Source organism: Cyprinodon variegatus, unplaced genomic scaffold (assembly GCF_000732505.1).
Source record: "Cyprinodon variegatus isolate N-32 unplaced genomic scaffold, C_variegatus-1.0 Scaffold249, whole genome shotgun sequence".
NCBI lineage: Eukaryota > Metazoa > Chordata > Actinopteri > Cyprinodontiformes > Cyprinodontidae > Cyprinodon > Cyprinodon variegatus.
The window spans coordinates 709243-735545 of record NW_015150702.1 but is presented as its reverse complement, the minus strand read 5'-3'; the positions used below and the strand labels follow the sequence as shown (position 1 = coordinate 735545).

At 36.8% G+C, this 26303-nt stretch overlaps 2 protein-coding genes across 2 annotated transcripts in view; both read right to left on the bottom strand.

The window, feature by feature from the left end:
* Positions 1 to 6848, bottom strand: part of LOC107089357 (phosphatidylinositol transfer protein alpha isoform) — a 21775-nt gene extending 14927 nt beyond the window's left edge. Inside the window, exons 1-2 of the mRNA XM_015382100.1 lie at positions 6638 to 6848; positions 104 to 134 (exon numbers count right to left, since the gene is read on the bottom strand). Coding sequence (XP_015237586.1) covers positions 104 to 134; positions 6638 to 6654 — 48 coding nt within the window. The 5' untranslated portion in view covers positions 6655 to 6848. The remainder of the gene's footprint in view (positions 1 to 103; positions 135 to 6637) is intronic.
* Positions 6849 to 11335: 4487 nt separating this feature from the next.
* Positions 11336 to 24236, bottom strand: LOC107089360 (large neutral amino acids transporter small subunit 4-like). The gene is made up of 14 exons (XM_015382105.1): positions 24186 to 24236; positions 23188 to 23462; positions 20221 to 20512; positions 20027 to 20082; positions 19864 to 19940; positions 17645 to 17737; positions 16193 to 16326; positions 15869 to 16065; positions 15621 to 15764; positions 14867 to 14999; positions 13599 to 13731; positions 13328 to 13401; positions 13038 to 13161; positions 11336 to 11598 (listed from the first exon to the last, which is right to left on the bottom strand). The coding sequence occupies exons 2-14, from the start codon at positions 23345 to 23347 to the stop codon at positions 11437 to 11439; spliced, it is 1779 nt and encodes a 592-aa protein (XP_015237591.1). The 5' UTR covers positions 23348 to 23462; positions 24186 to 24236; the 3' UTR covers positions 11336 to 11436.
* Positions 24237 to 26303: the final 2067 nt, after the last annotated feature.

Genomic DNA, 26303 nt, shown 5'->3' with positions numbered 1-26303 from the left:
ATGTTATAACAAAGTATTTTTTAGATAACTCAACTGTGGATGGATGGATGGATGGATGGATGGATGGATGGATGGATGGATGGATGGATGGAGCTAAACTTACCTCTTCCACAGAGATGGGAAGAATCACTCGACTGGAAGAGCAGAAATAAAAAAGTTATTTAACAGTGATTCGGACACTTTTTTCCTCCTAAACCAAAACAAGTTTATAATGCTCCTAAACAAAAATAAAAAAGCTACACATACATCAATGTGGCTCTTTAAGATCAATTACAAAAACATTTTAGAAATAACACTAGTAATACTGAACAGCCCCTGATCATGAAATAATGTTTAGTGAGTTGAATATAAATCATTCTCACAAATCAATTTATGACAATATTTGCTCTAAAAAGACACCATTACACAGCAACAGAGGGAAGAAAATGGTTCTACCATTGATCCAAACATTATTAAAACAGCAACTAGACTGCATAAAAAAATAAAAAATAAGATCAGTCTTGTCATGGAAAACAGCAATAGACCACTTTTGTTTTCTCTCTTTTCATTGCATTCTTAAAGTAATACCTTAAGAACAAGAAACTGAAGAAAATAACAGTGTTGCAATTTTCTTTTCTCTTTTCAAATGATCTCCCTTACTGTCATTTTTCAAATGCTGAAGTTTATATTAGAGCTCATCTAGCAGAACTCAATAAACAGCCTTTGATGTATTGCTGGTGGCTTTTATTTAGCTTTTTTATGATATACCTGAAAAATAAAAAAAATACAATTTTGTCCCTCCACTTTACAAAAGACAAAAAAACAAAAAACAGGATCTTAACTTACAAATCGTAACAAAACAAATCAACCACAAGATGATTATTTGGCTCTTAAGCAAATGTCCTCTGGGCTCAGAATAGTCCATAATAAATATTGGTTTTGTACAAATTATGAAGCAGGAAAATTAACAAAAAAGGAGGATAAAATACACTGACAAAACTGGCAGATTTTCAAACAGAAATGTGTTCTGGTTCATTTGTATGTGGTTTTGATTAATATAATTAATTAATGAATTAATATAATTTAAATATTAATCACCATTTTACTTAATGCCGCGACCATTTCAACATCAGGTTCTTTTTCTATTTTGCCAAAGTTTTGAAGAACCATTTTTTAGATTATAAATTTTATGTTGCCACTTAAACAGGTGACATAATACTGGTAATTAGCATTTCTATGCATCTTATATTGTTAATTCTACTTTGACATTAGTGGAATACCATGCATAGCAATGCTTTATTTACACTTTTATTAACTTAAATGATTAACTCTTTTCTGTCTGCTAAAAGCCTGAAATGGAATCCAGCCCAGTTTTTAAAAATAAAACAGCTAATAGTTTTTGCAACGCTTGCGGGCATTCACAATCGCTGTAAACACAGTGCACAAACAAAAATAAACATATAAATATCATAGTTTTATTCTATCTAATAAATGGTAATATGTTTTTTTTTTTTTTTTTTATTCCAGCAGTCTAATATACATTACAGTCTATGATTACAAACTCAGTCAGTGACAAATGTCACTGACTGAGTTTTCAGGTTGCATGTAGTTTTATGCATTTCTTTAATAGATTTAAAAAAGATATACTGGGGGAGTTTTATAAACATGGCAAAATATTGTCATCAGTCTTAACAGGCATCTATTGTGGGAATTCCTGGCAGTCTTTGTGAGGCTTTTATTTGTTTTATCGATGTGTAAATTACCTTTTACCTGTTTCTCTCCTAGACAAGGCTATGGGCTTAGCTTTGACTGTATTTATTTGAATGTGCTCTCCCTAATTCTTTTTTATTTGAAATTTGACTAAGAGCTCGTCTGCTTCACTGTTTCTTTTCTAGACAGAGCCACCTATGGAGGTAGTTTACTGTTACCACTTTTAATATAAGAAGTATTTAATAGCTCAGTGCTTCTGTGTTCCTTTTATGTATGTGCTTCTGTCTACTTGAACCCACGGTTGGTCTCAGCAGATGGCTGCTCACAATTAGCCTAGTTCTGCTGGAGGTTTGTTCCTGTTAAACAGGAGTTTTTCTTCCCCACTGTTGCTACATGCATGCTCAGACTGAAGGATCATTACAGGCTCACCTAGGAAGAGCGAATCCTGCAAAGTCAGTGACTTTTTGCAATGATCTGGGTTTTATTAGATAAAAAAACTTTGCTGTCTGTGGGATTTGTTTGAATTATTTCTATAAAATGTCTTATATTGACATGTGTTTTGAATTGGGGCTCAATAAGTAAACCAAATTTAATGTTATTTTTCTCAACAAACACAAACTATACATTTTTACAAGTTTAGTTACCTAAATTGTGAGCGGTGCTACAAAACCCAAACCTAACAGGCAGTTAATCATTTAATCAAATGCTTAGGACAACTGGCATCAAAAAGTTGAAGTCCATGCAAAAATGTGGCTTCCATTTGTCAAGGGTTATCATGTTATGACTCCTGATTGTAAAGGCAAAAATGCTTTAAAAAAATTCTCTCTGAATGTGGCAGGGTTTTTTTGAGAGAAGGTTTTGCACAAGCAAAGCCTCTCACAACGCTCCTTCACAGCAGAGGTTCAGCAGAGTTAGACAGTCATTTGAAATTTGTCAAAATATCCTGAGAGCATATAGCAAAAAAGTAATGTGTAAGACTCAGAAAAAAAGACATGTAGTGAGCAGGAGACATTGACAGACTCTCTGTGAAGACAGACCCATGCCTGACCCAAATTAGGTCTCCTGCTGATGCTGTCTGCAGCCTAAGAACTTTGATGAAATTTGCAACAGAGGCTTAAAAGAAAAGACCAAATATTTTATTTGAATGGTCATGGTGGCTTTAAAGATTTCTGGCTAGCAAAAACAAATCTCAGCAGAGATTTTTATTGCATAGTGGAGGAGAATTTTTTGGCAGACCTTTTCCCTTCAGTACAAAATAAAGCGGTTCAGGTTATGTGGGGATGTTGCAATAGACATCACCTGAAGAGGTCAGCGTTCAAGTTCACATGGAGCTAACTTTTTTAACTGGATCCTCATATTCTCCTAACTTGAATCCAGCTAAGAATATAAGTGCAGTTAGCAAAGAAGGTTTGTCTTGTAAAGAATTTGATATTAACGTTTAACAAGAGTTTTGCAGCAACTCACACCTGAGACCTTCTGGACACTTTCAGTTTGATTTTGTTTGTTTTTTATAGGGGTATGATCTACTACAGTTTATTTTTTGGGAGTTTTAAAGTTAATATCAGTTAATATATTAAAGTCATATTGAAACATCATCTGTCAGATGGGGTACTTTATGTTTTTGCTGGTGCAAAAACTAGGCTGGAGCTTTTGAGCTATATTTCCCTATTGAAGAGTATATATTATAATATTTCATTGTCTATAGATTTATTTAGCAAATATTGACCAGTAATATTTAAAATATTGTTTTAAAAGGTTTCGTCTCTAAGATTTTAATTTATAGCCTGGTACAGTTCCAGATGAAACTATGAAACATTTTTAAAATTACCGGTACTTTAAAAAAGGATAAAGTAAACACCTCTAGCTACAAATACGACCAGATAAAGGACATTATCACTAAAGTTAGATTTATTTTATTTGAAATGGTTTTAAGACTAATGGCATTTCACTAAGAAAACTCCCTCCAATAGGAACATTATTAGAAATCCATGTCTAGCATTGTAATCAGCATATTTACATGTAACGGCATTGAAACATGGGTTCATATGAAAAATGCAAATTCAGATCCTATGTCTGAGTATTTTTCTGACCAGTCTTCCTCTCCTACCAGTTAATGCACATGTACAGTAGCAGCTTTGTCAATTGTTCCACGAACATGTGAAGTATGCCCAAATTCCTATAATCCTGCACCCGGCTGCCACTAAATGTAATCTGGCTCCAACATAGGCACACGCTGAACAGGAGGCCATATGCTGCTGCGGCTTATAACTGTATAAGCAAAAATATCTTGTTTTTCCCTCTTAAAAAAAAAGTAACAAGTTCTTTAAACACTTTTGTACCCGATTCAACACTAAAGCAATAGAATGGATTCCTGATTTGTAAATATGTGCTGAAGATTCTTGTCTTGCCTTTGGGAGTCCCCTTGGTCCAAAGGTCTTGAGGTATCATGTGTCTCAATGTGGCTTTAGGAAACAAACAGCCCTTCTGCCTTGCTCATCTTATATGTCATTGCTGCTTCTTTCCTTTTTCACTCTCCTCCCTCTTCCAGCCTTTTCATTGTATGCTTTATCATTTAATATCATACATTTACATGTGTTTGCTGTTTTATCAGTATGAAGAGCTCATACATATTACAAAAACATGAGGGGTTTTAGGTTAGTGCCAAGTAAAGATCAAAGGTCAAAGACGAACCTCTAAGACATGATTCCTGGCCTCTAGGATAGATTTATATTATATTGGCCTCTGTACATGCCTCTTGCCAGTGTGTTGAAAGTATGTCGAAGCTTTTCAGCCTTCAATCATAACCAATTCAATTAAATTCTAGGCTTATTGCAGGGGGCCTGACTCTCCCTAATCACCACAGATCTTTGACAATGCCATCACTCTGATCAGCAGCTTTTCCACACATTTATTGATTGAATACATTTGAAAGGGTAGCTACAGAAAAAAAGGTAGGTCATCAGACTACAATGCATGCAACAGTATTTACACCATTTAACCTTTTTTCTGACAAATCTCCAAATTGGATTACGGTATATTTGGATTTCCTGAGAAAGAAAAATACCAACCAGTGCATAAATTATGATTAGTGATAATGGAAGTTTGTTACGTGCTTTTATCCAATAGCAGTTTAACAACTGCATTTTACCAAGAGAAATCACGGAAATGGTAGATTCAGAACACATGTTCATAATTTAACCTCAGGATGCGTCTATATATATATATATATATATATATATATATATATATATATAGTAGGCTTAAGTTATGAAGGAGTAGTGTTTAGAAAAAAAACTGTATGACAAGCCTGTATGAAAATGGCTGCCCATGTGCTTATAAGCCAGAGAAGCACATTAATTAGAGGAGCAGCCAAGAGGGCACTGTTAAACAAAGCCACAAGTGGTCCCATTAACAGCAGAGTACAACAAATTTGTGAAAGTAGCTGATGTGGTCAGATAAAAACCGAAATAGACAGCACACTGTTTATGGCAGATCACCATGTGTCACACCCCACTGTGACACATGGTGGTGGCAGCCCCATGCTGTGGGGATGTTTTTTTTAAGCAGAAACAGTAAAACTGAGATTTTGAAAGGGAAAAAATGAGATATTTACAGAGGAGTATTTATTTGTAAGTGGGTTGGGTGGAGGTCCACCCAGGATGTTTGGTCCTAACCTTTCAGTCCTGTTCATGTTGTTAGATCAGCCCAAGGTTAAGTACAGTGGAGAATCTGTATAAAAACGTGAATATTTTGACTGACATTAACTTTTATTTCAGAGAAAAATAAGCAATGATCTCAGCTTTTCAATCTTAGAAGTGATCTTAAGAACAAATATGACCCCTCTCAGATTTGCATAAGTAAAAAATCAGCAGTGATATACTGTATTTCTCATTCATTGTGCCCTACTTTGATGATTAAAGCCAAATAAAGTCATCTATGGTCATTAAAGGACAACATGTGAATAAATGGTTTTCACCATATTGGAACTGGAATTCATTTTAGACTGATGTTCAGAAAGTAGCTTTGACCTTGCCACACTTGCAGCGGGTGGAAAATTATGCAAAAATAAAAATTATATTAGAAGGAGGCTATCAGAATAAAGATTTGTTCACAAGATGGAAAATTTAATTTGCTGTACTAAAAACAATACATACAATGAATAATATGTCTTAAGGGATAACTTAAAGGCCTCCTATGAATGAATATTTTTATTTCAATCCAGTAAATTCTCACTTTGCTTGCATTTCTAATTCTGAGGAAAGGCCTCAATCCGTTCTCCTACACAGAACACAAAGTTCTTCTTAAAACAACAAAAAATAAAACATTTGTTAAACCAATACTAAACTTTAGATTAAAATATCAGTCCTTTTGAAAACAGTAAATGAATATAGGCTACCACAACCTCCATTAGGTAGAGCATCTGACACAAACCTCGCCATTTGCCCTTTATGCCACCTCCTTCCTCTACACCTGCCCAACCCGCACCTCCTCCGCTCCAAGCATCCCTCCACCCCGCCGGGCCATCCAACACCTTCTCCATTCCTAAGGAATGCTCCACCGTTTCACCTTCACCAGAGCGCATCAATAACATGGCCACGGCGCAGCGCGGCGCGCAGAGGCTTATGCCAGCCATTTCTGCCTCAGCACCAGCATCCGTCATTATAGCAGCACCGGCAGAGGGAAATAGAGCTAGAACTTGGGATGATGGATGTGAAGGGCACAGAGATGCACCGTCAGTTGGCTCTGTGTGGTGGAGGGAATCTGATCGTGGACATAAAGTCCTCTAGATGTCGACGTCCCTCTTGACGCGCTCTCCTAATTCCTCTCCCGGGCTGTTGGACACAATGTCAGCTCTGCGAAACCGCATCAGCGCTCAGTCACGCAAAAAAAAAAAAAAAAAGAAAAGAAAAAAAGACAAGCACGCAAGCACTCATCATCTGTTACTTACTATTCTTTTATGAGCATTTTCCCCCCTGTTATTTCACAGCTCCAGTGGACCTTTATCCCAGACAGGCGCCGCTCCCAGGGTCGGATTCCTCCCTCCGCGTTTAAAGTCGCCCTTATTTCTGCTCGATTCTCTCCCCCCCTCTCTCTATGTCATTCTACCTCCACAGTCGCTTTTCGCTTTAGATTCACTTCCTGATGGGAGCCGCGGCGCGGCGTTGCTGCTGCTGCTGCTGCTGCGCTCAGAGCACTGAAAAAAAGAAAAACGTGCCTGCGTAAAAAAGGAGCGCACACTGAAAAAAATGGATCAGCAGGAGATTGGTCTGTGGTGCACGCACTTAATTAAGTGACAAACATTTGAAAAAAAAAAGCCCATTTAAATAGAATTTAATGAATTAGTGAACAAATAAATACAAAGTATGCATTAAAAAATAAAAGGAAAAAGGGATAATATTAGAGAAGAAAAAGACTAAACTATCTTAAACACATCATTTGGGCTTGTTAACGTTTGGAATCCATGTCGTGATAAAATCCATTTATTCTATACGCGATGCAAAATAACAGCACAGCAAAGCTGTGACACGAACGGTTCTTTCACCATTTTTCATTAGAGTGTGCAGCCCACTGCGTCATAGTGACAGCGGTGACGTAGAGGCGTGATTCAGCGTCAGAGGATGAAACGGGGATCACCGCTGGCAGAGACTAGACTTCTCTTCCCAATCCTCACTAGTGTCATTATTGCTTTGCAGCCTCATGTTCTCTTCATTATGTTGTATAAATCTTGTCATTAAGGCAAAGCTGAAAATGTTAAGGTATGTTATGTAAAGTATTCTTTTCTATTTGTTTCCTAAAATTGGCTGGATTATAGTAACTCCAGGTTTATTTCAGCCCTCTAATCCCGCCCAACTTCCTGAAAATCACGGGATTTAAATGCTTTGAGTTTGAAATTATGTAAGAGCGAACTGCGGCTGTATTTATAGCCCATCTATATCCGTTTGACAACATAACTGCTAACGTCTCTGTGGTTTATTTTAAAGATACATCCCTCAGTTTATTCATTGTCGACATGACCTCTTGTTTTGCTCTATATGAATATGACTGATGGGATTATTCTACATGCAAAGATATTGCTCTTGAATTGTCTTGCATAAGCATTAATACCACTTTCCATATTTTGTCATGTTACAACCTCAAACCAGTTTTTGTTAGGTGATTTTTATTTTATTGGGATTTATAAGTGACTGACAAACACAAAATTGCACATAACTGTGAAGTACTATTAACATTATTTTATTACCTTTTGCAAAATTATAACTGGTTTCAATTTTGAACATTGGCGGCCTAGTGGTTAGGGCATTGGAATCTAGAGGTTCTGAGTTCAAGCCCCACTCCCACAGGCTGCCACTCTGGGTCCCTGAGCAGACGCTTAACCCCACACTGCTCCCCGGGCGCCATGGCATCCCACTCAAGGGGATGGGTTAAATGCAGAGAGTTCCTTTCGTTTGACAGTGTAATGACAATACAAAGCTGAATTACAAAAAAACAAACAATATTTTGATCTATTACTAACAGGGGCGAATCTAAAGGGGGTCCCAAGGGGGCATGATCAATGATTGGCCACCCCTGTGCACCAGGTGATTTAATAATAATAATAATAATAATAATAATAATAATAAATTTTATTTAAAAAGGCGCACAAAAGCATAAAAAGTGTCAGAAAAAATAAAAATGTGTTGTTCTCAACAAGATTTATTTCTTCCCCTCAGGAACAAGCAGTTATCCTCTAAACCAGATAATGGCAGCAGTCGGATATCCTACTTTGACATTTTTTAAAGCTAGTATGTTAACCAAAAACTGACAAGAAAGACAGCAATTAACTCTTCACAACAATATACTACAATAAAAGAGGACATAATTCATGTTTTTTTATGAATTAGTTTTTATATTTTATGGGGCAATTTGTGTCTGCAGTCATTTTTGGAGTCTTCGATTTAATTTAAGGTAAAGTTCAACTGGTCCATCCATCCATCCATCCGTCCGTCCGTCCATCCATCCATCCATCTGTCCATCCATCAATCAATCCATCCATCCGTCCGTGTGTCCTTCCGTCTGTACGTCCATCCATCCATCCATCCATCCATCCATCCATCCATCCATCCATCCATCCATCCATCCATCCATCCATCCATCCATCCATCCATCAGGAAGCGGGGTACACATTGTACATGGTTGCCAGTCTGTCACAGCACTCAACCAATTCAATTTAATTTATATGTTATGTAGAAGCATACATTTATTTAAAGAGCACCAATGTATATGTTCTTAGATTTATTAGCAAAGGCTTTCGTTCATGCAGTTTTCTCATGAATGAATTATTTAGGCAAACAGTCACTGAGTCACTGTGTAAAGCAATGCATGGAAAATGCTTTACATGATTTGTATTCTGACAGATGCAAAATTGTCTATTCAAGTCCATCATTTTAACCTGTTTATGTCAGACTCTCTTGAAGGCCTTTTTTCCTCTTTCAGGATTCTTTTCAATAAGACTTGTAGATAGTGTTTAATGGTTGTTATTAGAACTGGGTAACCCCCCTAAAATATGATCAGTTCAGTAACAAAGCTAGTTTAAAAGACATTAGAAAAACATGTTGCATTAATGCAAAACAAAAACCAAAACAACCTTAAATATCTGTAATTAGTTTGTTGAAAAATACATATTCAGAGATTAGATTTTGACAAAGTTAAGATAAGGTTAAATTTTAATTACACACTGAATCAAAGATCACGTGTTTTCAGTTGTTTCATCAGCCCTCTACCACTGATGCGAGTCAAGATTTCACACATCTCGTCTCCAGTGGTGAGAGGTGTAGGCTTCAAGTGATAAAAATTTGTGAAAATGTGATTTCAGGTGGCAGAGCAGAGACGAGACTTGCAAAGACCAGCCACCTAGATGTGAGAAAATAGTCTATTCTGATCACACCTGAGCATGTGCTAGGTTTTTCATTAGATAGCTGGAGTTTCAAACATTTTTAATGATTTATTTTTCTGCGCAATCAAATCACAATTTCTATTTATTTCCTCTTTTTTAAGTATACTTAAACCCTTTCAATCTTAATTTTCAAGTCTGAATGGATTTATAGCTGTAAAGAAGGGTCATCTTCGAGCTTATCTTCCCCTACTGTGGAGAAGCTCTCCTAAACTATAAATGCTGCTGCCACATGGTAGTGGTTATGGCATCATAAGTCTCAAACATTGCTTATAGGTAAAGATGTTGATTTTTTTATCTTAATGTGAGATAACGTGAATTATTTAGGCTTTCCTTTAACAATGCTTTCCTCCATAGAAATGCACATAGTTTCCACATGTGCGGTATTTATAGATTACATCTCATTCCCTTTGTGCACTTGAACATTAGCAACATTTGCATGGGGCTTCCTTTTTATATTCTGGGTATAAATATTTTTTTCTGTAGAAAAGTTGTTCACCTTGCTAAGACCAAAGATACTTGGACTGCTGCCATCTCCTGGTTGGTTTCAGAATAGCATAAAAACAATATATATATAATTTGAGTTTTCAGTGAAAAAAAAAGAAAAATCTTTATTGACTTCCACAGATTCTTTCATATCAAACAAAGACACCTGTGTAGCAAAATATCTCTACTTTATCTTCGTACAGAGTAGTAGGAGCTCCAGGCAAACAAAACAGCACAGAAACACATAGCTGCAGCACTGCACTCTTACAGTACACCAAAATAAATACACATATAGCAAAGGGATGGGTGGGAGGTGGGGGGTATCTGAAGCCAATCATCCAGAGAAAGTGCCACCATGAGCTGGGTTTGTGTGGAAGTTGGATAAAAGTGCTGAATCTCTCTAGAAGGAGACAGACCGGAGGGAAAGCTGACTCAAGCTAAGACATCTGAATAACAGCAGCGTTTTAGGAAATGCTGTTAATCACTGTTGCCATGTCAATCAAACTGTAGAATGTGTGTGCAAATGCAATCAGTTAATTCTCACTTTTTTATTAAAAGTATATTTTAAAGGTGTTTTTGTGAAATTAAAAAAATCTATAGCTAAAAAAAACGATAAAATAAATACTCTAAGCATACATTGACTATTTATTTAAAAGGAGTAATCTATCTGATTTCCTCTGAATGGAATTGCACAGCACTGCAGTAGCCTCTAATCCGCTGGAATATTGTCATCAAATGTTAGCCTTACAAAAAGATACGACTGTCTCTTCTGTTTGTCCTTGAAACATCAGCAACATGTCTCGACTCTTACTCATCCTACTTACTCCAGATTTCCTTTACACAATCTCTCAGGGAGAAAATCCAGCAGATGTACTGTTAAATAGCAGCTTGCTATCTGATCTGGGTGATTTGCAGTTAACATCTAATACATTGGAGAAAACGCAGAACAATAGGATCACCCTCTGACTTTTAGAAGTTGGGAAGGTGACCTTGTTGCTGCCTCAGGTGGCCATGTATCCCTTTATTGCTCAAGTGGGGCAAGTTAAAGCAGAATAACTGCTGAAAAACAATCTGCAGGTCAGTCAGGGAGATACAGATGACAGAGGCCTCTTTCCTTTCTCTGTTTCTCCTTCTATTTGCTCTTCATTTCCAGAGGGTTTTTCACTTTTTTTCTCATCATTTGTCGGTTGGAGGCATTCCTGCTGCAACAATCCCAGCATTTTTTCTTTGTTGGGAATAAAAAAATGGATCTTGTCTCCCTTATGGAGATGTTTATGTGTTCAACATTTTAAGACGTCTGTTCTTCACAATGTTTCTATATCTATCTCCCTTTAAACAAATGCCTCTGGGATCTCTGAGCCGTTGATTTTGATGTATATCTTGGCATCGTCAGCTTTCTGTTTTAGTTCTTGATGGAGCGTCCGCCTGTACCAGATCAGATAGAGAGGCAGCAAGAAGCCAAACAAACTGAGCACAAGGAGTCCAATGTTAACCTGGAGGACAAAAGCAGAGATAGCAAATTTTAAGGTTTGCATATGTTTTTGCAGTGATTTTGTAAAATTGTTGAACTATTCCACATGTCGTTTTTTTCCACTCTAGAAACATGTTTTACAAAGGAGTTAATATGGTTTGTTTCTACTTCTAGCTTAATTAAGTATCCACTAGCTTTGCATATTTTGCACTCAGGACATCTTCCCTTTCCCCGATAAATAAGAGCATCAAGAAGCACTGTAAATATTAGTTACCTTATATACACAAGCTCTCAAACACAGGGGATGGATTCAGGTGTTTGTACACATTAAAATTGATACAGATATACTCTATTTTACTCTATTTTTCTATATTTCTATATTAGGTTTATTTTTCTTTGCCACTAAATATATCTTGTAATGGTACAGTGTACTTTTTAGTGACTTTTTCACTTTCTGCAGCTGTAGAAATGAACTTTTAGAAAGTAATCTTCTATTTTCCTCATTCTTCCATCTCTCCTTTATTAATTTAGCCCTTTTAATTTTTTCCCCAAAATGTCTCCCTTTTTTCCTCTGTCTTTTAATCCAATCTATTTATCCATTGGGTTTGAAATAACCCAAAGAATTTTCTAATAAAGCTTTTTTTTATATATAAAACAAGTGGGATACTTTAGTGGATGCCGTAATGCTCCACTCATGAAAGTAAATTTGTTGGTTGTCTTCTTGGTTCTTAGGCAGCAAAAAAACATGTAAGGGAGTGGTGCGTAGGAATTAGAGTAAAGTGATAACTATTAGAAGAAAGCTGCAGGTACCCCGTTAAAAACCCTACAGACCGCCACTCTGGGTCCCATCTGCTGCAAGCTGCCTATTGTTCAATAAGGGATGGGTTAAATGCAGGAGGAAATTTTGTTTTAATGCACACTTGCAATCAACTCAAAGTTGACTATTATTGTTAGTGCAAGATTTACGTGCAATGCAACTTTTAAGTTCGATTTTTGGTTCCATCTGACCAGCCTCTTCACGTTGTACTTCTAAGAAAATTAAATATTTCCAGGTGGATTCTAACAGTTAATTACACAAACTCTGAAGGGGATTTGTTCTGCTGGATTTTATTTAGTGAAATAAAATTGGAGGCAATAGAATCACTCCACACTGTTCGTAGTATGTATCTTTTACCTAAAAGATTCATCTACTTAATCTTCTCTAAAAATTAATTCAGTCAAAACTCATTAGACTGAATCCCCAAATTGATAAACACAAAAAGTCCTTAGGAAATATACTTATAAAAAAGTATACATGTTCATCAAATTCATAACTACTCATTACTTTTTGCTCATCTATATGATAAAAATCCAAATGAATGGCCTAAATCTTTTTTTTTTAAAAGTCACTAGTCACAAATCCTTTTGAAAGACCATTAGTGTGTTTTGAAGCTGACTGTTTTAGTGGGTGAGTATTCCTACCCAGAATGGGTCTCCTCCAAGTGGTCCCATCATGCCCAAAAACAGGGGCTGCTGCAGCAAAGCAAACACAGCACTGGCTAGAGACTGCATCCCTGTTAAACTGCCAAACTGAGATGAGGGATACCTGAAAAGGCAAAGAGTATCACTTTAGTTTCTCCCTTTGAAGCACCCTCCACATGGGGGCAGCTAACATCATAACAATCCATATGCACTGAAAGTTGATCCAAAATTAGTTTGCATATTTCTCTTGCATCAAAATGTAACTTTGCATAAGAAGTTAAAATACTCACACGGCAGCATAAAGGCCCCCAACAGCAGAGTGAATGAATCCCCTCACTACAGTATGTAAGATGAAAGAGACGATCTGAGGAGAGCAGAACAAATGATTGTTTATAATAATGGTTTTACATCCAAAAGCTCTTCAATTAAAATCAGACTTAAAACATCTGAAAACAACATGGCGACATCTATTTTTAGCTTGGTACAGTAAAGTCAGCTTTGCATGTGGACACATGAAGAAAACAAACATCCAACATGGTTAACATCTGATTAACTACTCACCTGTATTTGGAGGTTCGGTATCAAACAGGTGATACCAAATCCTACCAAAAGCATGTTTGTGAGGACGAATGCTCTCAGAGCGTTGGTCACTTTCTGGGTCTTTTTGTCTCTGCGCTTTGTTTTGCTTTCCCCTCTAGAGTTTAAGAGAAAATAAGTTGCATTAATGGGCAGTAATCTCATGTTTACATTTTACATATCAATAAAAATGATAGTATGAAGTATACTTTAAGTATACTAAAGTATACTTAAAGTATACTTTAGTAAACAATAAAGTAAACAATATTATAGTCAACTACACTTGACTATACTATTGTTAAGTATATGAAATATAGTTTAGAATAAGCAAACTCTAAGTGCACTGCCTGATTTTAAGTATGAAATTAGTGTACTTTTAGTATCCTTGAATAAACTACTTTTTGCTAAGGGTTGACAGAACTAATATAACAGAGTCAGGTTGATAGTGTGCATTGCTTTCACATATGCTTTCAGCTCAGGCGTTAGCTTTTCTCCGGAACTGAATTTCAGCTTCATCTTGGCTACTTTAAAACAACAACCCTCATCCTTAAACCAATATGTAGGGGATTTGCTTGTTTGCTGATGATATTGTCCATTCTGAAATACCAACTGTACCCTCATTTTAACTTATCCTCCATTGTCTTTAAATGTTTTCTTGATATTTACAACATTTTCTTGCAGCTATTTTGTGAAATGAAGAAAACTTTTTTGCTAGACTACCAACCAGCAGAGTACTTCCATTAAACAAATCAAGCTCTCTTAATCTATGTACATTTGCAAATTGTAAGAGTTGTTTTAAGTTTCATTTAGGGCAATGCCTTCTTTCTTTCTCGTTACAAGACTGTGGATATTAAACACCTTCATAATTTTTTCATTTTTTTTTTTGCCTAAAAGCAAGGAAAACAAAGCACATATTCTGAAACATAGAACATTTCTCTACCTGAAGTAAATTACAATAAAATTTATACTTTGTTTATACTTTGCCTGTAAAATCTGAAATGCAAACAAAATGCATAATTTTATCAATCAAACAGACCATAAAACTGAAAAGGTTGAGTCTTAATCGTCAAACAATGACTGAAAAAATCTGTTTACATGGCATATAAATATCTGGTTTAAACTATAATTTTATTTTAAAAATAAATTAATTTACTTCATACAAAATAACATTTTCATTTTTTACACAGCTACTCTGTGAATGTGTCTGTTTTATGATGTGGCAACTGAAAGCTGAACACTTAGTATCAACCCACTGGCTTAAAGGTTTCTTGTCCTCTTCGCCGTCATCACAGTCCTTTAGTTTCCAGTCCATAATCTGACCAATCACTGGGGTAGTCATCAGACAAAGCAGCTGCAGCACACCAAAGATGGAGGAGTACAGACTCACTGAAGATCAAACAAAAATAAAACTATTATGGGTTGTTTATGGGAATACCAAAAGACATTTCTGAGACAATGTAAAAACAAAAAGTTAGTTAAAGCCAAATGACGGGAGAAGAGAGAGTGATGTCACTACCTGGCTTAATGGTTAGTCAATATGGTTACGAAGCTGTGTGAGATATTAGAGGGCAACAAGGTTGTTCAAAAGTCAACATGTTGCCATTAAAGGGGCTATTTGTAACTCCAGGAGCAGTGAGACATGAAAAGAGTCATGTGAAAATGTTTGTTCTGCTTATTCTTCTGGTGAAGTTGTTAATGAATAAACCAATGGTTCCTTCAGCTTAAAGCTGCGTCATTACTCTGCTAATAACAAGGACGATGTCTAAGTCATCTGAGAAAACAACAAAAGTTAGACTCTATGTGTTATTAGCTGCATATCTAACAACCTAATGTTAAGGGAAACTACTAATAAAGCCATATGTTTTTTTTTGTCTTACCAACTTCCATTCTTTCCACTGAAATTTAAAAAGTTGCATTCAGTTGCTTTTAAATTATGATATAAGCTGTTTTATGAGGTTTTTTTTTATTGAATGAAGACAGACGTGTCAGAAGGAGATGCAAGCAGACCTGTGTTGAGGTCTCCACCACATAGCACCTCCAGGACGCTGTTCATGGCCCCCATGTAGAACAAGAGACGGAGCTGAGTGATGCACATGGTCAGCGCGCTGAGCAAGAAAATAGGGCTCATGATGCTCTTCAGAAAAGACTCGGCTGCAGACAAGAAACACAAGGGATTGAGAGACAAGACAAACAAACTAAATAACTTTTTTTTAAACTTGATCCTTTAAAGATTTGTATTCACACTGTACTCTTACATTCTTCCTCAGGCTTGCAGTCCATTTCCAGGTCCATGGTGGAAAGGCAGAGAGTGCGTCCATCTTTAGCGACCACCTCCTTCTGTTTCACATTGTTGCTGACGCTCAGACGGCGGCCCACTGTGGTTACTTGGCGGTAGAACTGCTTCCCTGTGATCTTATGGTCAAAACCCAGCCAGCTGAACTTGATCTTTACACTGAGAAAGCAGAGGGGAGAATAAACATACATAATCTTTCTTTGATTAAACTCAGTGGGAGTAGGATTAATGTATGAGGTGTATTTTTGATTGTAAATATGCAACTGTGTGCAATCGGTCTACTAACGTGTAGTCCATATCTTCAGGTCCAGGGAAGGGCTCCAGCGGCCAGTTAAAGAAGCAGTTCAGGAAGACCAGACCAGCACAACAAGCCCACACCACAAGAATGGTAATGAACGTTGCACCAAAATCATAGAGGACCTGTTCACAATAAAGGACAAACCCTGTAACATTTTGAAACCACTTATGATCCTAAAGAGTCATAGAATAGTCTCTTCAAATAACAGTATTTTGTATAGCTTGATAATCTCTGAGGTGATAAGTTAAAATATTAAACATATCACCTAATATATATTTCTTATCTGTTAACTAACTTATTTTGGTGTTTATATTGAAATAACAACCAAACAACAACAATAAAGATAACCCCATCCAGTCGTTAATTGGTGGAATAAAACTGTTTATAGTTGCTCTGGTAAGACTTTTTCACAATTATTTAGTTCCTTTAAGGGACAATTCATTTTTAAGGCTGTCATGATTGTATAAATAAAATTTATTTGGGATTTTCTCTCAGCCCCATATGGTCAAAATTACAAATATAGGCTTAGATTTGTATAAATTTTCTTCCTTTGTGAACCTTTTCAAGTTATCAATAAATAATGTCATGATTTTTTCGTTGGATGTTTGTGCTGTTTCCTTTAAAAAATGCCAGCATTATTAAAAAGTAATTGGTTTCACAAGACTGGAGGTAAGCAGCAGCTCCCCTGCAAACCCTGCACAAATAGGCAGGCATAAACAATGGATGGATGGATAGTTGATTCCCTGCCAAGGACAGTCTCAGTTCGGGACTGAGATGAGGTTTTTGGAACATCCATTGGAACCACAGTGTCATTTATTTCAGATGGTTCAGTACAGGCTTCGATGTTAAAAAATAAAATAAAATAAAAAATAATAATTTACCTATCTTGACTCTTTCCTGTCAATGCTTGAAAAATAAAAAAATAAACTTTTACCTTGTTAGAATTTTGTCTTTACCAGATATCAAACATAATAAAGGGACTGCACAAATTCTCCCAAACATAGTGCTTTAATAGCTGTACAGAATGAGGCAAGAAATCTGTTGATAGCTTAAAAAACATGTTAACATGTAGCTAATTATTATTTAGATAGTTGTAGGGCTTTATCAAAAAAAAGTCTTGAATAAAGAAAAGCCAAACTTAATTATTAAATTGTCTTGCTTTGATTTATTTTAATTGGGCAAACAAAGAATGAAGATATACATTAACATATAAAATTTAAACCCCATAATTGATATGACTCTAATACTTATGATTAATGTATGTAAAACTCTCACCAGAGTGGTGTTTCTAGTAGGCTAGTATACTTCAACAATTAAAAAGGCATTTTTTTAAGACAACAGCAGGTTAACTCGATTTGCAATCATTCATTCTCTAATTTTGCTATCAATTTGGTTGTAATTTATATGAGTTAATATATAAGAATAAATGCTTTCTCCTACCTTGACACCAGGGAAAGTGACAGCAGATGAAGCATATGAGCCGATCATGAGAGCAATGAAGGTAGAACGAAGGTTTCCAAACATGTTAGGGAGCTAAAAAAAAAAAGAAAAGGGAAATCACAGGGTATCAACATATGCTTCAATACTATACACTTGAAGTGGGCTGCTACTCAAAGATATATGCTAAATGAAGTCTATTCCACTGTAAATGTAAGCACAAAGGTTAAACAAACTACTGCTAGCATCATAGTTATGTCAGCTGTGGTTATTTGGAAACAGGGAATAGTATGGGGGCACCATAACACTGATGCCCAATGAGGCGTGGGTCAAAGGGCACAGTTGGGACCTATCAGCAATAATATATGGTTCAAAATCAGAGGAGATAAAAGCACAACAAACCGACATGAAACAAGTTAGAGCAAAACACACAGCTGTCCAATACAGCACTGATGGGGTCTACACAGCTGAAACAGTCAGGGGGGATGAATGAGGTGAGGAGATACTTCGAACTGGTCCTGATACCAGGAACTGTGCACACAAGAAGGAGCGGGTAGTGAGTTCATTTTTCATTTTGTTTTGTTTACACCCACAGCTCCAATGGGAAGACTAGAGTAACAGAGTTGAAGAAAAAAATCGGGCGACACAACCAACAAAAAGGCATTCACAAACCGTCCTGCTTTCAAGTGGCTGAACAACAACAAGCACATTCAATTACATAAGACTGGGGATTGGGGGTTGCTATGGTAGGAAACCAGTTTACTGTATTTACCAACACTAAGCTCATTCAAAAGTGCTGGTTAAACTCAATCAACAGAGATATATCAATTGTTGCATAAGTGACCCAACATGTTGTATCATACAGTCTATATATCACTGCTAAATGGGAAATCTGGCCCTGCTGAGTGTGTCTGAATGGTCATTAGCTGGGTTTGCTCTCTGCAGAGAAGCTATATTCAGAAAGCTAATGATCAAGCTTGTGTTTAATTATTAACTAAATGCTAACGCTTGTTTATACCATATGAGAGTTGTTAGGGAGACAAGGTGAAGCAGCGTCCAAGGGTAAAGAGATGGTTTCATGATTAGGGTGGAAACTCAGGCTTCAGCTAATGGGACATTTAAATGGTTCTAACAGACTGAGCCGTAGAGATGAATGATTTAGCCTGAGAGGAATGACGCTTTACAGGGATTTACTGGGGCAGAGCCCCTCTCCAGTGAAGAGCATCGCCATGGTAGCTTCACAAATTCCTGAGTTATCAGAGGCTAGAAGTGATGGTGAGAGAAGTCAACAGGGGGAGAAACACAGTAGGAAAAGAATGCCAATGAATAGAGCCATCCAGCCAGTGATTCCTTGAATTAATTAAGGGCATGAGTTGTTTTTCTGTGCTTTTGTATTTATGGCTGAACTCAGATTTTAGTGAAAAACATCCAGGATATGTAGCACTTGTTTTGGTCCTGGTGTGCCTATAATGAGATGTTTTGTGCAGTAGCTATTCTTGAGTACAGAGACAGTCATGAAAACAAGACTTCGGCATTACACTCTTGCTATCACAAACAGTAATGTATTTCATTTGAAAGGTATTTGATGGATCATCACAAAATGGTGGATAATTTTGAAGTAGTATGAAAATGATAAGTGGCCAAAAACCTGCGGTGTTCCCTTCAGACTGATACACCTGAGAGAAATTAAACAATTTTATTGGAACTTTCTTTGAAAATAAACTAAACACCAGTTAAACTATAATTAGGTAAATTCATGAGCGATTGGTTGTTCAGGAGTGTAGCTGAATATCACACTTACCAAATGTTTTTAAAATAGTTCTTTCTTGGATAATAAAATAACTATATATAGTTTTCACTTTCCTGCTAAAATTAGCATAAAATTGTACATTTTGTTTAAGTTGTCAAATCACATCTAATCCCGAAATGTAAAACCTTTGATGCAACTGTATTCTCATGTCATACTAATCAATGGCCCTTCCTCATACCTAAAGCATAGATGCAAGTCTAATTTCAGTGTTGTAAATTATGTAAGGGAAGAGTAGGACAAAGGGTGGAATGCAAACAGGATATGGATTGTGAGCCAACAGGGAGCCGGAGATGGGGATAATTTTCAGACACATGGGGTATTTAGTACACATCTGGTCAAACAAAAGGCAGCAAGTGCATTGGTTTTGCAGCAAGAAGACTATAAAGCAGATGAAGGTGGCTTGCCAACTTACTGTAAGGGAGGTGAAAGTCATGCACATGCCTCCGAAGCCGTTGAAAGTGAGTGCAATGAAGATAAGAACGGAGAGATCTGAAAAGGAAATGCCGTAAGATTGCCAACAATCCGACATCACATGTAGATATGGAAAATGGACCGGATGGATCACATGGACTCACCATTTGGTTTGTAGGCCCCATAAGCCATGAGTAGACAGGAAAAGCCAAAGCAAGTGCTGAAAATAGAAGTTTGTTTAAGCCTTTCAAACAACAAACACAAAAGAAGCTAAATAGTTTTGTTCTTTTGTTCTTTGAGAACAACACAGGACAACATTCTTTAATATGAAATATGAACTAATGTTTCTTTTGTTCACCTGCCCAGCAGTCGAAGTTTCCGAGGCCCATATTTATCCATGACAATCCCCAGTGGCAGCGTAATGGCTGAGAGCAGGAAAGAGCCAATGGTGAAAGCCAGATTCAGCATCTCGTCTTGTTCTTTGCAGATCAGCCAGCCGTTCATCCTCAGGGGTCCCTCAGGTACCAGGTGCTTAATCTCCACCCCGTCTCCCACACCCACTACAGAATCATCCCCTTTGAACTCATCTGAAAAGTCATCGGATGCTGGCGTCGCCGCAGGTTGAGACAGATTATAGCTGGAGCTGTTACCTGTGGAACATAACCAAGTTATTAAATCATTTAAATGTCATTAAAATATCATTTGAACATAATTTTAAGGGAGTATGGAAAAAAGAAGGAGAACTCATGACTTCTAAATTTGATGAAATGTAACATTTGCACTTCTGTTTATTCAAAGGATCCTGATTCGTCAACACATAGTCATCACATGTGGAATGAGCTCATCTCGGGTTATCTGTGTGGTAAACCTCAGACTAGAAAATACAAAATGTCAGCAAAAAATCTGCAGTGAAAGAAGAAAAATAAACAGGAACTCATAGATAACTTTTGACTTGAATCTTTTCAGGCAGAAAGGTTGTCTGGGTTTTATTCAGACTTTAGAATATATGTGTGGGATGCAAACATGATTAACTGGCTGAGGCAATAAACTGAAGCGTGTTATCAGAACCAGCAAGCTGTAATGTGAAAAAGGAACAAAAGTCCAAGAAGACTTTAACTGGTAGAGCAGCCTGGGGCACTGCCTTTCCTGTAACAACCAGCCTGCATGAAACCATGACAGTTTTTTCTGCAGGAGCTCATATTATAGAACTTCTCTACATCCTGTAAATGTGGTTGGTGTGTGTCTTTGTTGAATAGTACAAATCTGCAGTTGCAACATGAGCTCATACTAAACCATATGTTTTTCTGCTGTTGCACAACTTACACTCACTCGAACCCCGTGTTTGCACAAAGAAAACCACTCCTGAACCACACTGCTATCTGTTAGATCTAGATTTTATAATCATCTCCCGCACAGGTCATCTAACTTCACCGCCTCATCACTTTTCTATCAGACTTTAAACCTTCCTTCGTCTTTATCGCCACTCTTTAAACTTCCATATAACTGGTAATAAAGGCCTGATGTGGAACTCTCTGTTCCTCGTTTATACATCACATGTCTAAAAAGAGCTGAGATGGATTTCTTTCTTTTCTTATGTCATCAGAGTGAGATAAAACTGATGTTGTAGATCTCAGTAGAAACAGCTATGAGATGCACAAGTGCTTGCAGGTCTTATTCTTCTTTATGGCAATAAACCACAAGCTTTAGTGTAACTTATTGGGATCCACTTAATTGTGAGGTGGTGTGAAATGATCTGTATCATTTCATTATTTATTTATTTTTTTTTTTTATAAAACTCAGTGGTAAATGGATTGGAATAGAACAATGAATAAAATTCCACCATATGTTGCAGTTAATTTTTCCTCTCCACTTCTGCTGCATGCATGCTCAGTTTAAGGAATTGCTGTGGAGTCAATTACGCAATAGAAGCAAATGTCCGCTAAAAAAGGAAAAGCAAATCCTGCAAAGTCAAAGACTCAATGAAGTCAGCTGATTTCCTTAGATAAAAAAACCTGGTCAAACTGTCTCTGTAAAGCCCCTTCAGATTGAATTGCCGCTATATAAATAAAATTAATTGAATTGTTATCAAATTTTGAATTGCATAGAACAAGACGGACTACTACTGGTTGTGCATTTCAGGAAGAAATTTGTTGGCTAAAGAAAGCCATAAAGAGTTTGCAGGTTTTTTGCACTTGCCACATAAAAGGCATTGCAAACGTGAAGAGATATGCTCTGATAAATTAGATCACAGTTGAGTTCTTTTTACAGAATACAATCCTAGACAGCAGTTAAGGACTGCAGAGGCCTGTTAATCACCCATTTATTAAAGAAAGGTGTGTGGCTGCAGGGAAATACCTAAAACATGCAGATATGTTGTTCCTGACAAGAAAGTTTCCCATAACAGAATAAACAGCTTTTGATTTTCAGCAATCTATAAAAATCTATAATTATCCTTAAGCTCTGCCCCCAAATAGGAGAAAACAATTTCAGTTAACATCAACATACAGTTCAAAATAATCCCAAATAAAATGCAACCAAAGTTGATAGTAAATTTCTTTAAAACTAATTCTACGGCAAAATAAAATAGTTCTACCTCCACGCCTTTTTGCTAAACCTCTTTTAAAATAACTGACTGGACCCATACAGTATGGGTTTTTTTATTAATGCAATGTCAGTCCTTGGAAGCAAATAGCAAAACAGAGAATTCAATTTTAAAGAAGGTAAATTAATTAAGAAGGAAAAAAAACACTTCTCAGAAAAAAATACTGAAAGAGCTACAACTCTTTTCAGTGTTGCCTAAAAATGATCTTAAAAGTGCTACAAATTGAAAGTTGACAGGGTCCATTCTTAATGTATCTGTTGTCTCTAAGCTCTTGTCCTTCTCTTTTACTGTAACAGAGACTAAGCACAGCAAAATAAGATAACCCCTTTCAGTCAAGAGACTACATCTTTTGTTTCTTTCTATACTGCTTTCAACCACTTTGCCAACCTGCATCCTTCCTTACTCCAATTCACCTGATCTGGTTACAACCTCGGAGTCCCTAATAATCTGGGACACCTGAATAGATAAACATTTTACTTACAAACAATGAGGGAGACATAAAAGCAGCTGTGTTGCCTGACATTTCCTGAAATAAAGTATTTTTCAATGGTATAATATCAATAAATATAATAAGCCCTATTACTTTTCTTTTAAGGAAGTGTTTTGAGATCAAATTTACAACCTTAATGTCTACATGCTTACTGAAAGTTAAAAACAACTGTTGTCAGAAATAAAATATGTTGCAAAATAAAGCTGATAGTGGGAATGCAATCTGAGACTCACCTTCATCATTGCAAAGATAGGAGTAGAAGCCCTCTGACTTCAGCATGATGAGGAGTGATCCCCATCCCAGCAGCACAGCAGAGAAGAACAGGTTCTCAATAATGGCGGTCACTGCCATCCACCAGCGCCTGTTGAAGGCTGTGGCAAGGGTTGGAGCCATGGCAGCGGGGCAGAGGGGGAACTTAAGAAAGAAAAGGCAAAGAGAAGAAAGCTGGAAGAGTGCAGAGGGAGCCTCCCCGACTGACACTCAGGATGAGGAGGGACGGATTATTTATCTGTGAAAAGAGAAGTGCAGGAGGAAGGGTGGAGTTATAATGTCAGCTAATCACTGAACTCAGTAAATCCTTGAAAGGGTTGGCTTTTATAAAATGACTAGACTAAGCTATTAACTTTGCACATTTGGAGAAAACTGTGAAAGAGACAACAAGATAGAATTCTAAGTCAGGAGCTGCTTTGCATTCTTTTCTGGTTGTTTTCAAACTTAACGTTCCAAAAATGCTGTTTATCCTAATAGATTAGGGTCAATTATTAAAATTCTTGCTGCCACACAGCTGCTGGCCATTTACACACTCTATTTCTTAAAAAAACTAAAAAAAAAACTAATAGCATCTCAGATTTTCTGCTGTAAGTAAACTGGTCCAGACTGGATTGAAGCTTGGACGGCAAATGACCCTCCCTCTATTTCAGATAAGCAGCCCACTTTCTAAATGTTCTCACATGTCCACCCAACCATAAAAAAATTTTTTTTTTCTGCAACTGCTGTTCTGCATCACAATCTTCCTTGTTCATTCACTAACACTGAACACATACACCCTCAGAGGTGCTGTAGAAGTAGCACAAATGAAGAAAGTGGCATCTATTTAGAATACTACTTGAATGATGAGTTTGCACAAAATAACTATTTAAAGGTCTGTATCTTTCAGTAATAAACAGAGGTAAACATGTTTAAACTTCGCTTTTCTTCAAATGTCGACAGATGAATATAAAAAATATCTCACCACTCCTGCAGGGAGAGCTACAAAGCATTCAGCTCTCTGATGTCTATCTTGGCTCCCAGTAACCAGGTATCTGCAAAAAGAAACATTTATATACTCAGGCATTCAGCAAAGGGCGCCCCCTATTGAATTTTGTCATCTGCCTTCAATTTCTGAGAAAGGCCTGTCTGAAAGGAAGTGCTGTGAAAACAAAAAACATTAATCTATTTAGCAGCTTAATGCTAGAAAAAAATGGTCATGTCATTCATCTATGATGAAGGTCATGAGAATATTTTAAAGAAATCTAAGTTTGATTTTATCATTGGTTGTGCAATGGGATGTTTGTGAGTGGATTAATCATGCCAGACATTCTCTGGGAAGCCAGTATATCTGCAGGTGTCAACAGGTCTGTGGATCATTAGTAACTATTGATTGATCAGGAGCGCAGAACAAAGCCTTGACGCAGATTCTGTGCTTATGTGAGCTTTTTTCAGATGTTTACTGGGCTTAGTTTATGAGCTACTGTCAGGTTTGGGCATTGCTGTTTTTAAAATGAGGAGTTTTGGCTCCCTGCCCAGGGAAGCATTATCATGGGGGCACAATTAAAGCACCTTATTTGGCCCAACTTGTATGAAATAATATGGCTATAAAATATGGTTTGATTATGAGGCTAAAGTTTGTTTTTTTTACAATTTAGAGCTTCTTATTTTGTGCCAAATAAAAAGGATATTTTATCCTTTCTAATGCTGTTTTAATTAGAACCACCTTGAAAAACAGACAACAATTAAAAACACAATAGACTTTCAATGGCTCTCACTCTAGCTGACTACATTATTTGACTACCCGAGAAACAGGAAGGGAAAAAAATTATTGATCATCCTGAAAATAAATGTAAAATAAAATTTTCTCTTTTTTATTCAACTCATTTATTTATTGTCTGCCTGGAAATTTAAAACATTCTGTTTGAAAGTTGTTTTTCAGCTTGGATAGTGTCGGTCTTAGCTTGCAATGGACTCTGGATCTGATGTGATCAATATGCAAATCAATCACTGTGATAGCAACAGCAATCCCAGGGACATAAACACTGATATGCTAATTTGGTCTGGTACACAGGTCAAACTCTCAGATTAAAAGGTAAAAGAAACAGCCCTGTATAACAGCCTTGATTTGTGATTCAGGAAATGATGAGCAATCCCTTTGATCTGTAACTTTGGAAGTCTTAAAGGACTAAACGGTTGTTAACACACTCATTATCAACCCATACAAAAAATGGAGTTGATGAATGTTTCAATCAGCATGGTTTATCCATCCTGTTAGTATTCTGGTTTGTCATGGAGGATATATGTGGAGGGAGTCCTGTCCTTTAACAAAGCTATGTTACATTTTCAAGGCAGAAACTAGCTTCCACCAACTCTTAGTCTGTTTGAAATCTACGAGGCCATAAAGCTTTCCCACGGATATTATATATTATATATATTATGTATATATGGATATTATACTTGCACACAGATCTGCAGATTTGTATTGCCTTGCTCGTTATTTTTTTGTAAACCAGTTGGTGATTATTTATGTTGTTTATCTTATTTTTTTACAGGATCTGTTAGGTAAATTGTCAGTCAATTCAGCCTTACCCTTTTCAGTGAAAGTCTCAGTGATAGTATAGGGCCCCTCTACATGCTCCCCCTAACCCGGATCTTTATAAACAGCAACACAACTTACCATAACTATGCAGACAGCAGACAGTTGTACATTACAATGTTACCAGGTGACTACAGACCCATTCAAGCACTGGGTAAATGCATAGAAGAAATCAATGCATGGTGCCCAAATTTCCTTCAGCTGAATCAAACAAAACTAAAGTGATAGTTTTTGGACCAAGGTAAGAGTGTTCAAAAAGTTAGCACACAGCTTCAGTCAATCCAGCTACAAACCACCAATAAGGCTTTAGGTGTAGTGATGGAGTCAGACCTGAACATTCAGATGCTCATAAACACAGTAACAAAGTTTACGTCCTGTCACCTATCGAACATCTCTAGGATTAAAGGACTAATGTTTTAGCAGAAGGTTGATAAACAAGTAAATCTGTTCCTCTTTAGTGGAATTTATTACTAAGATTTTTTCAGAGGTCTGCCTAAAATGCTC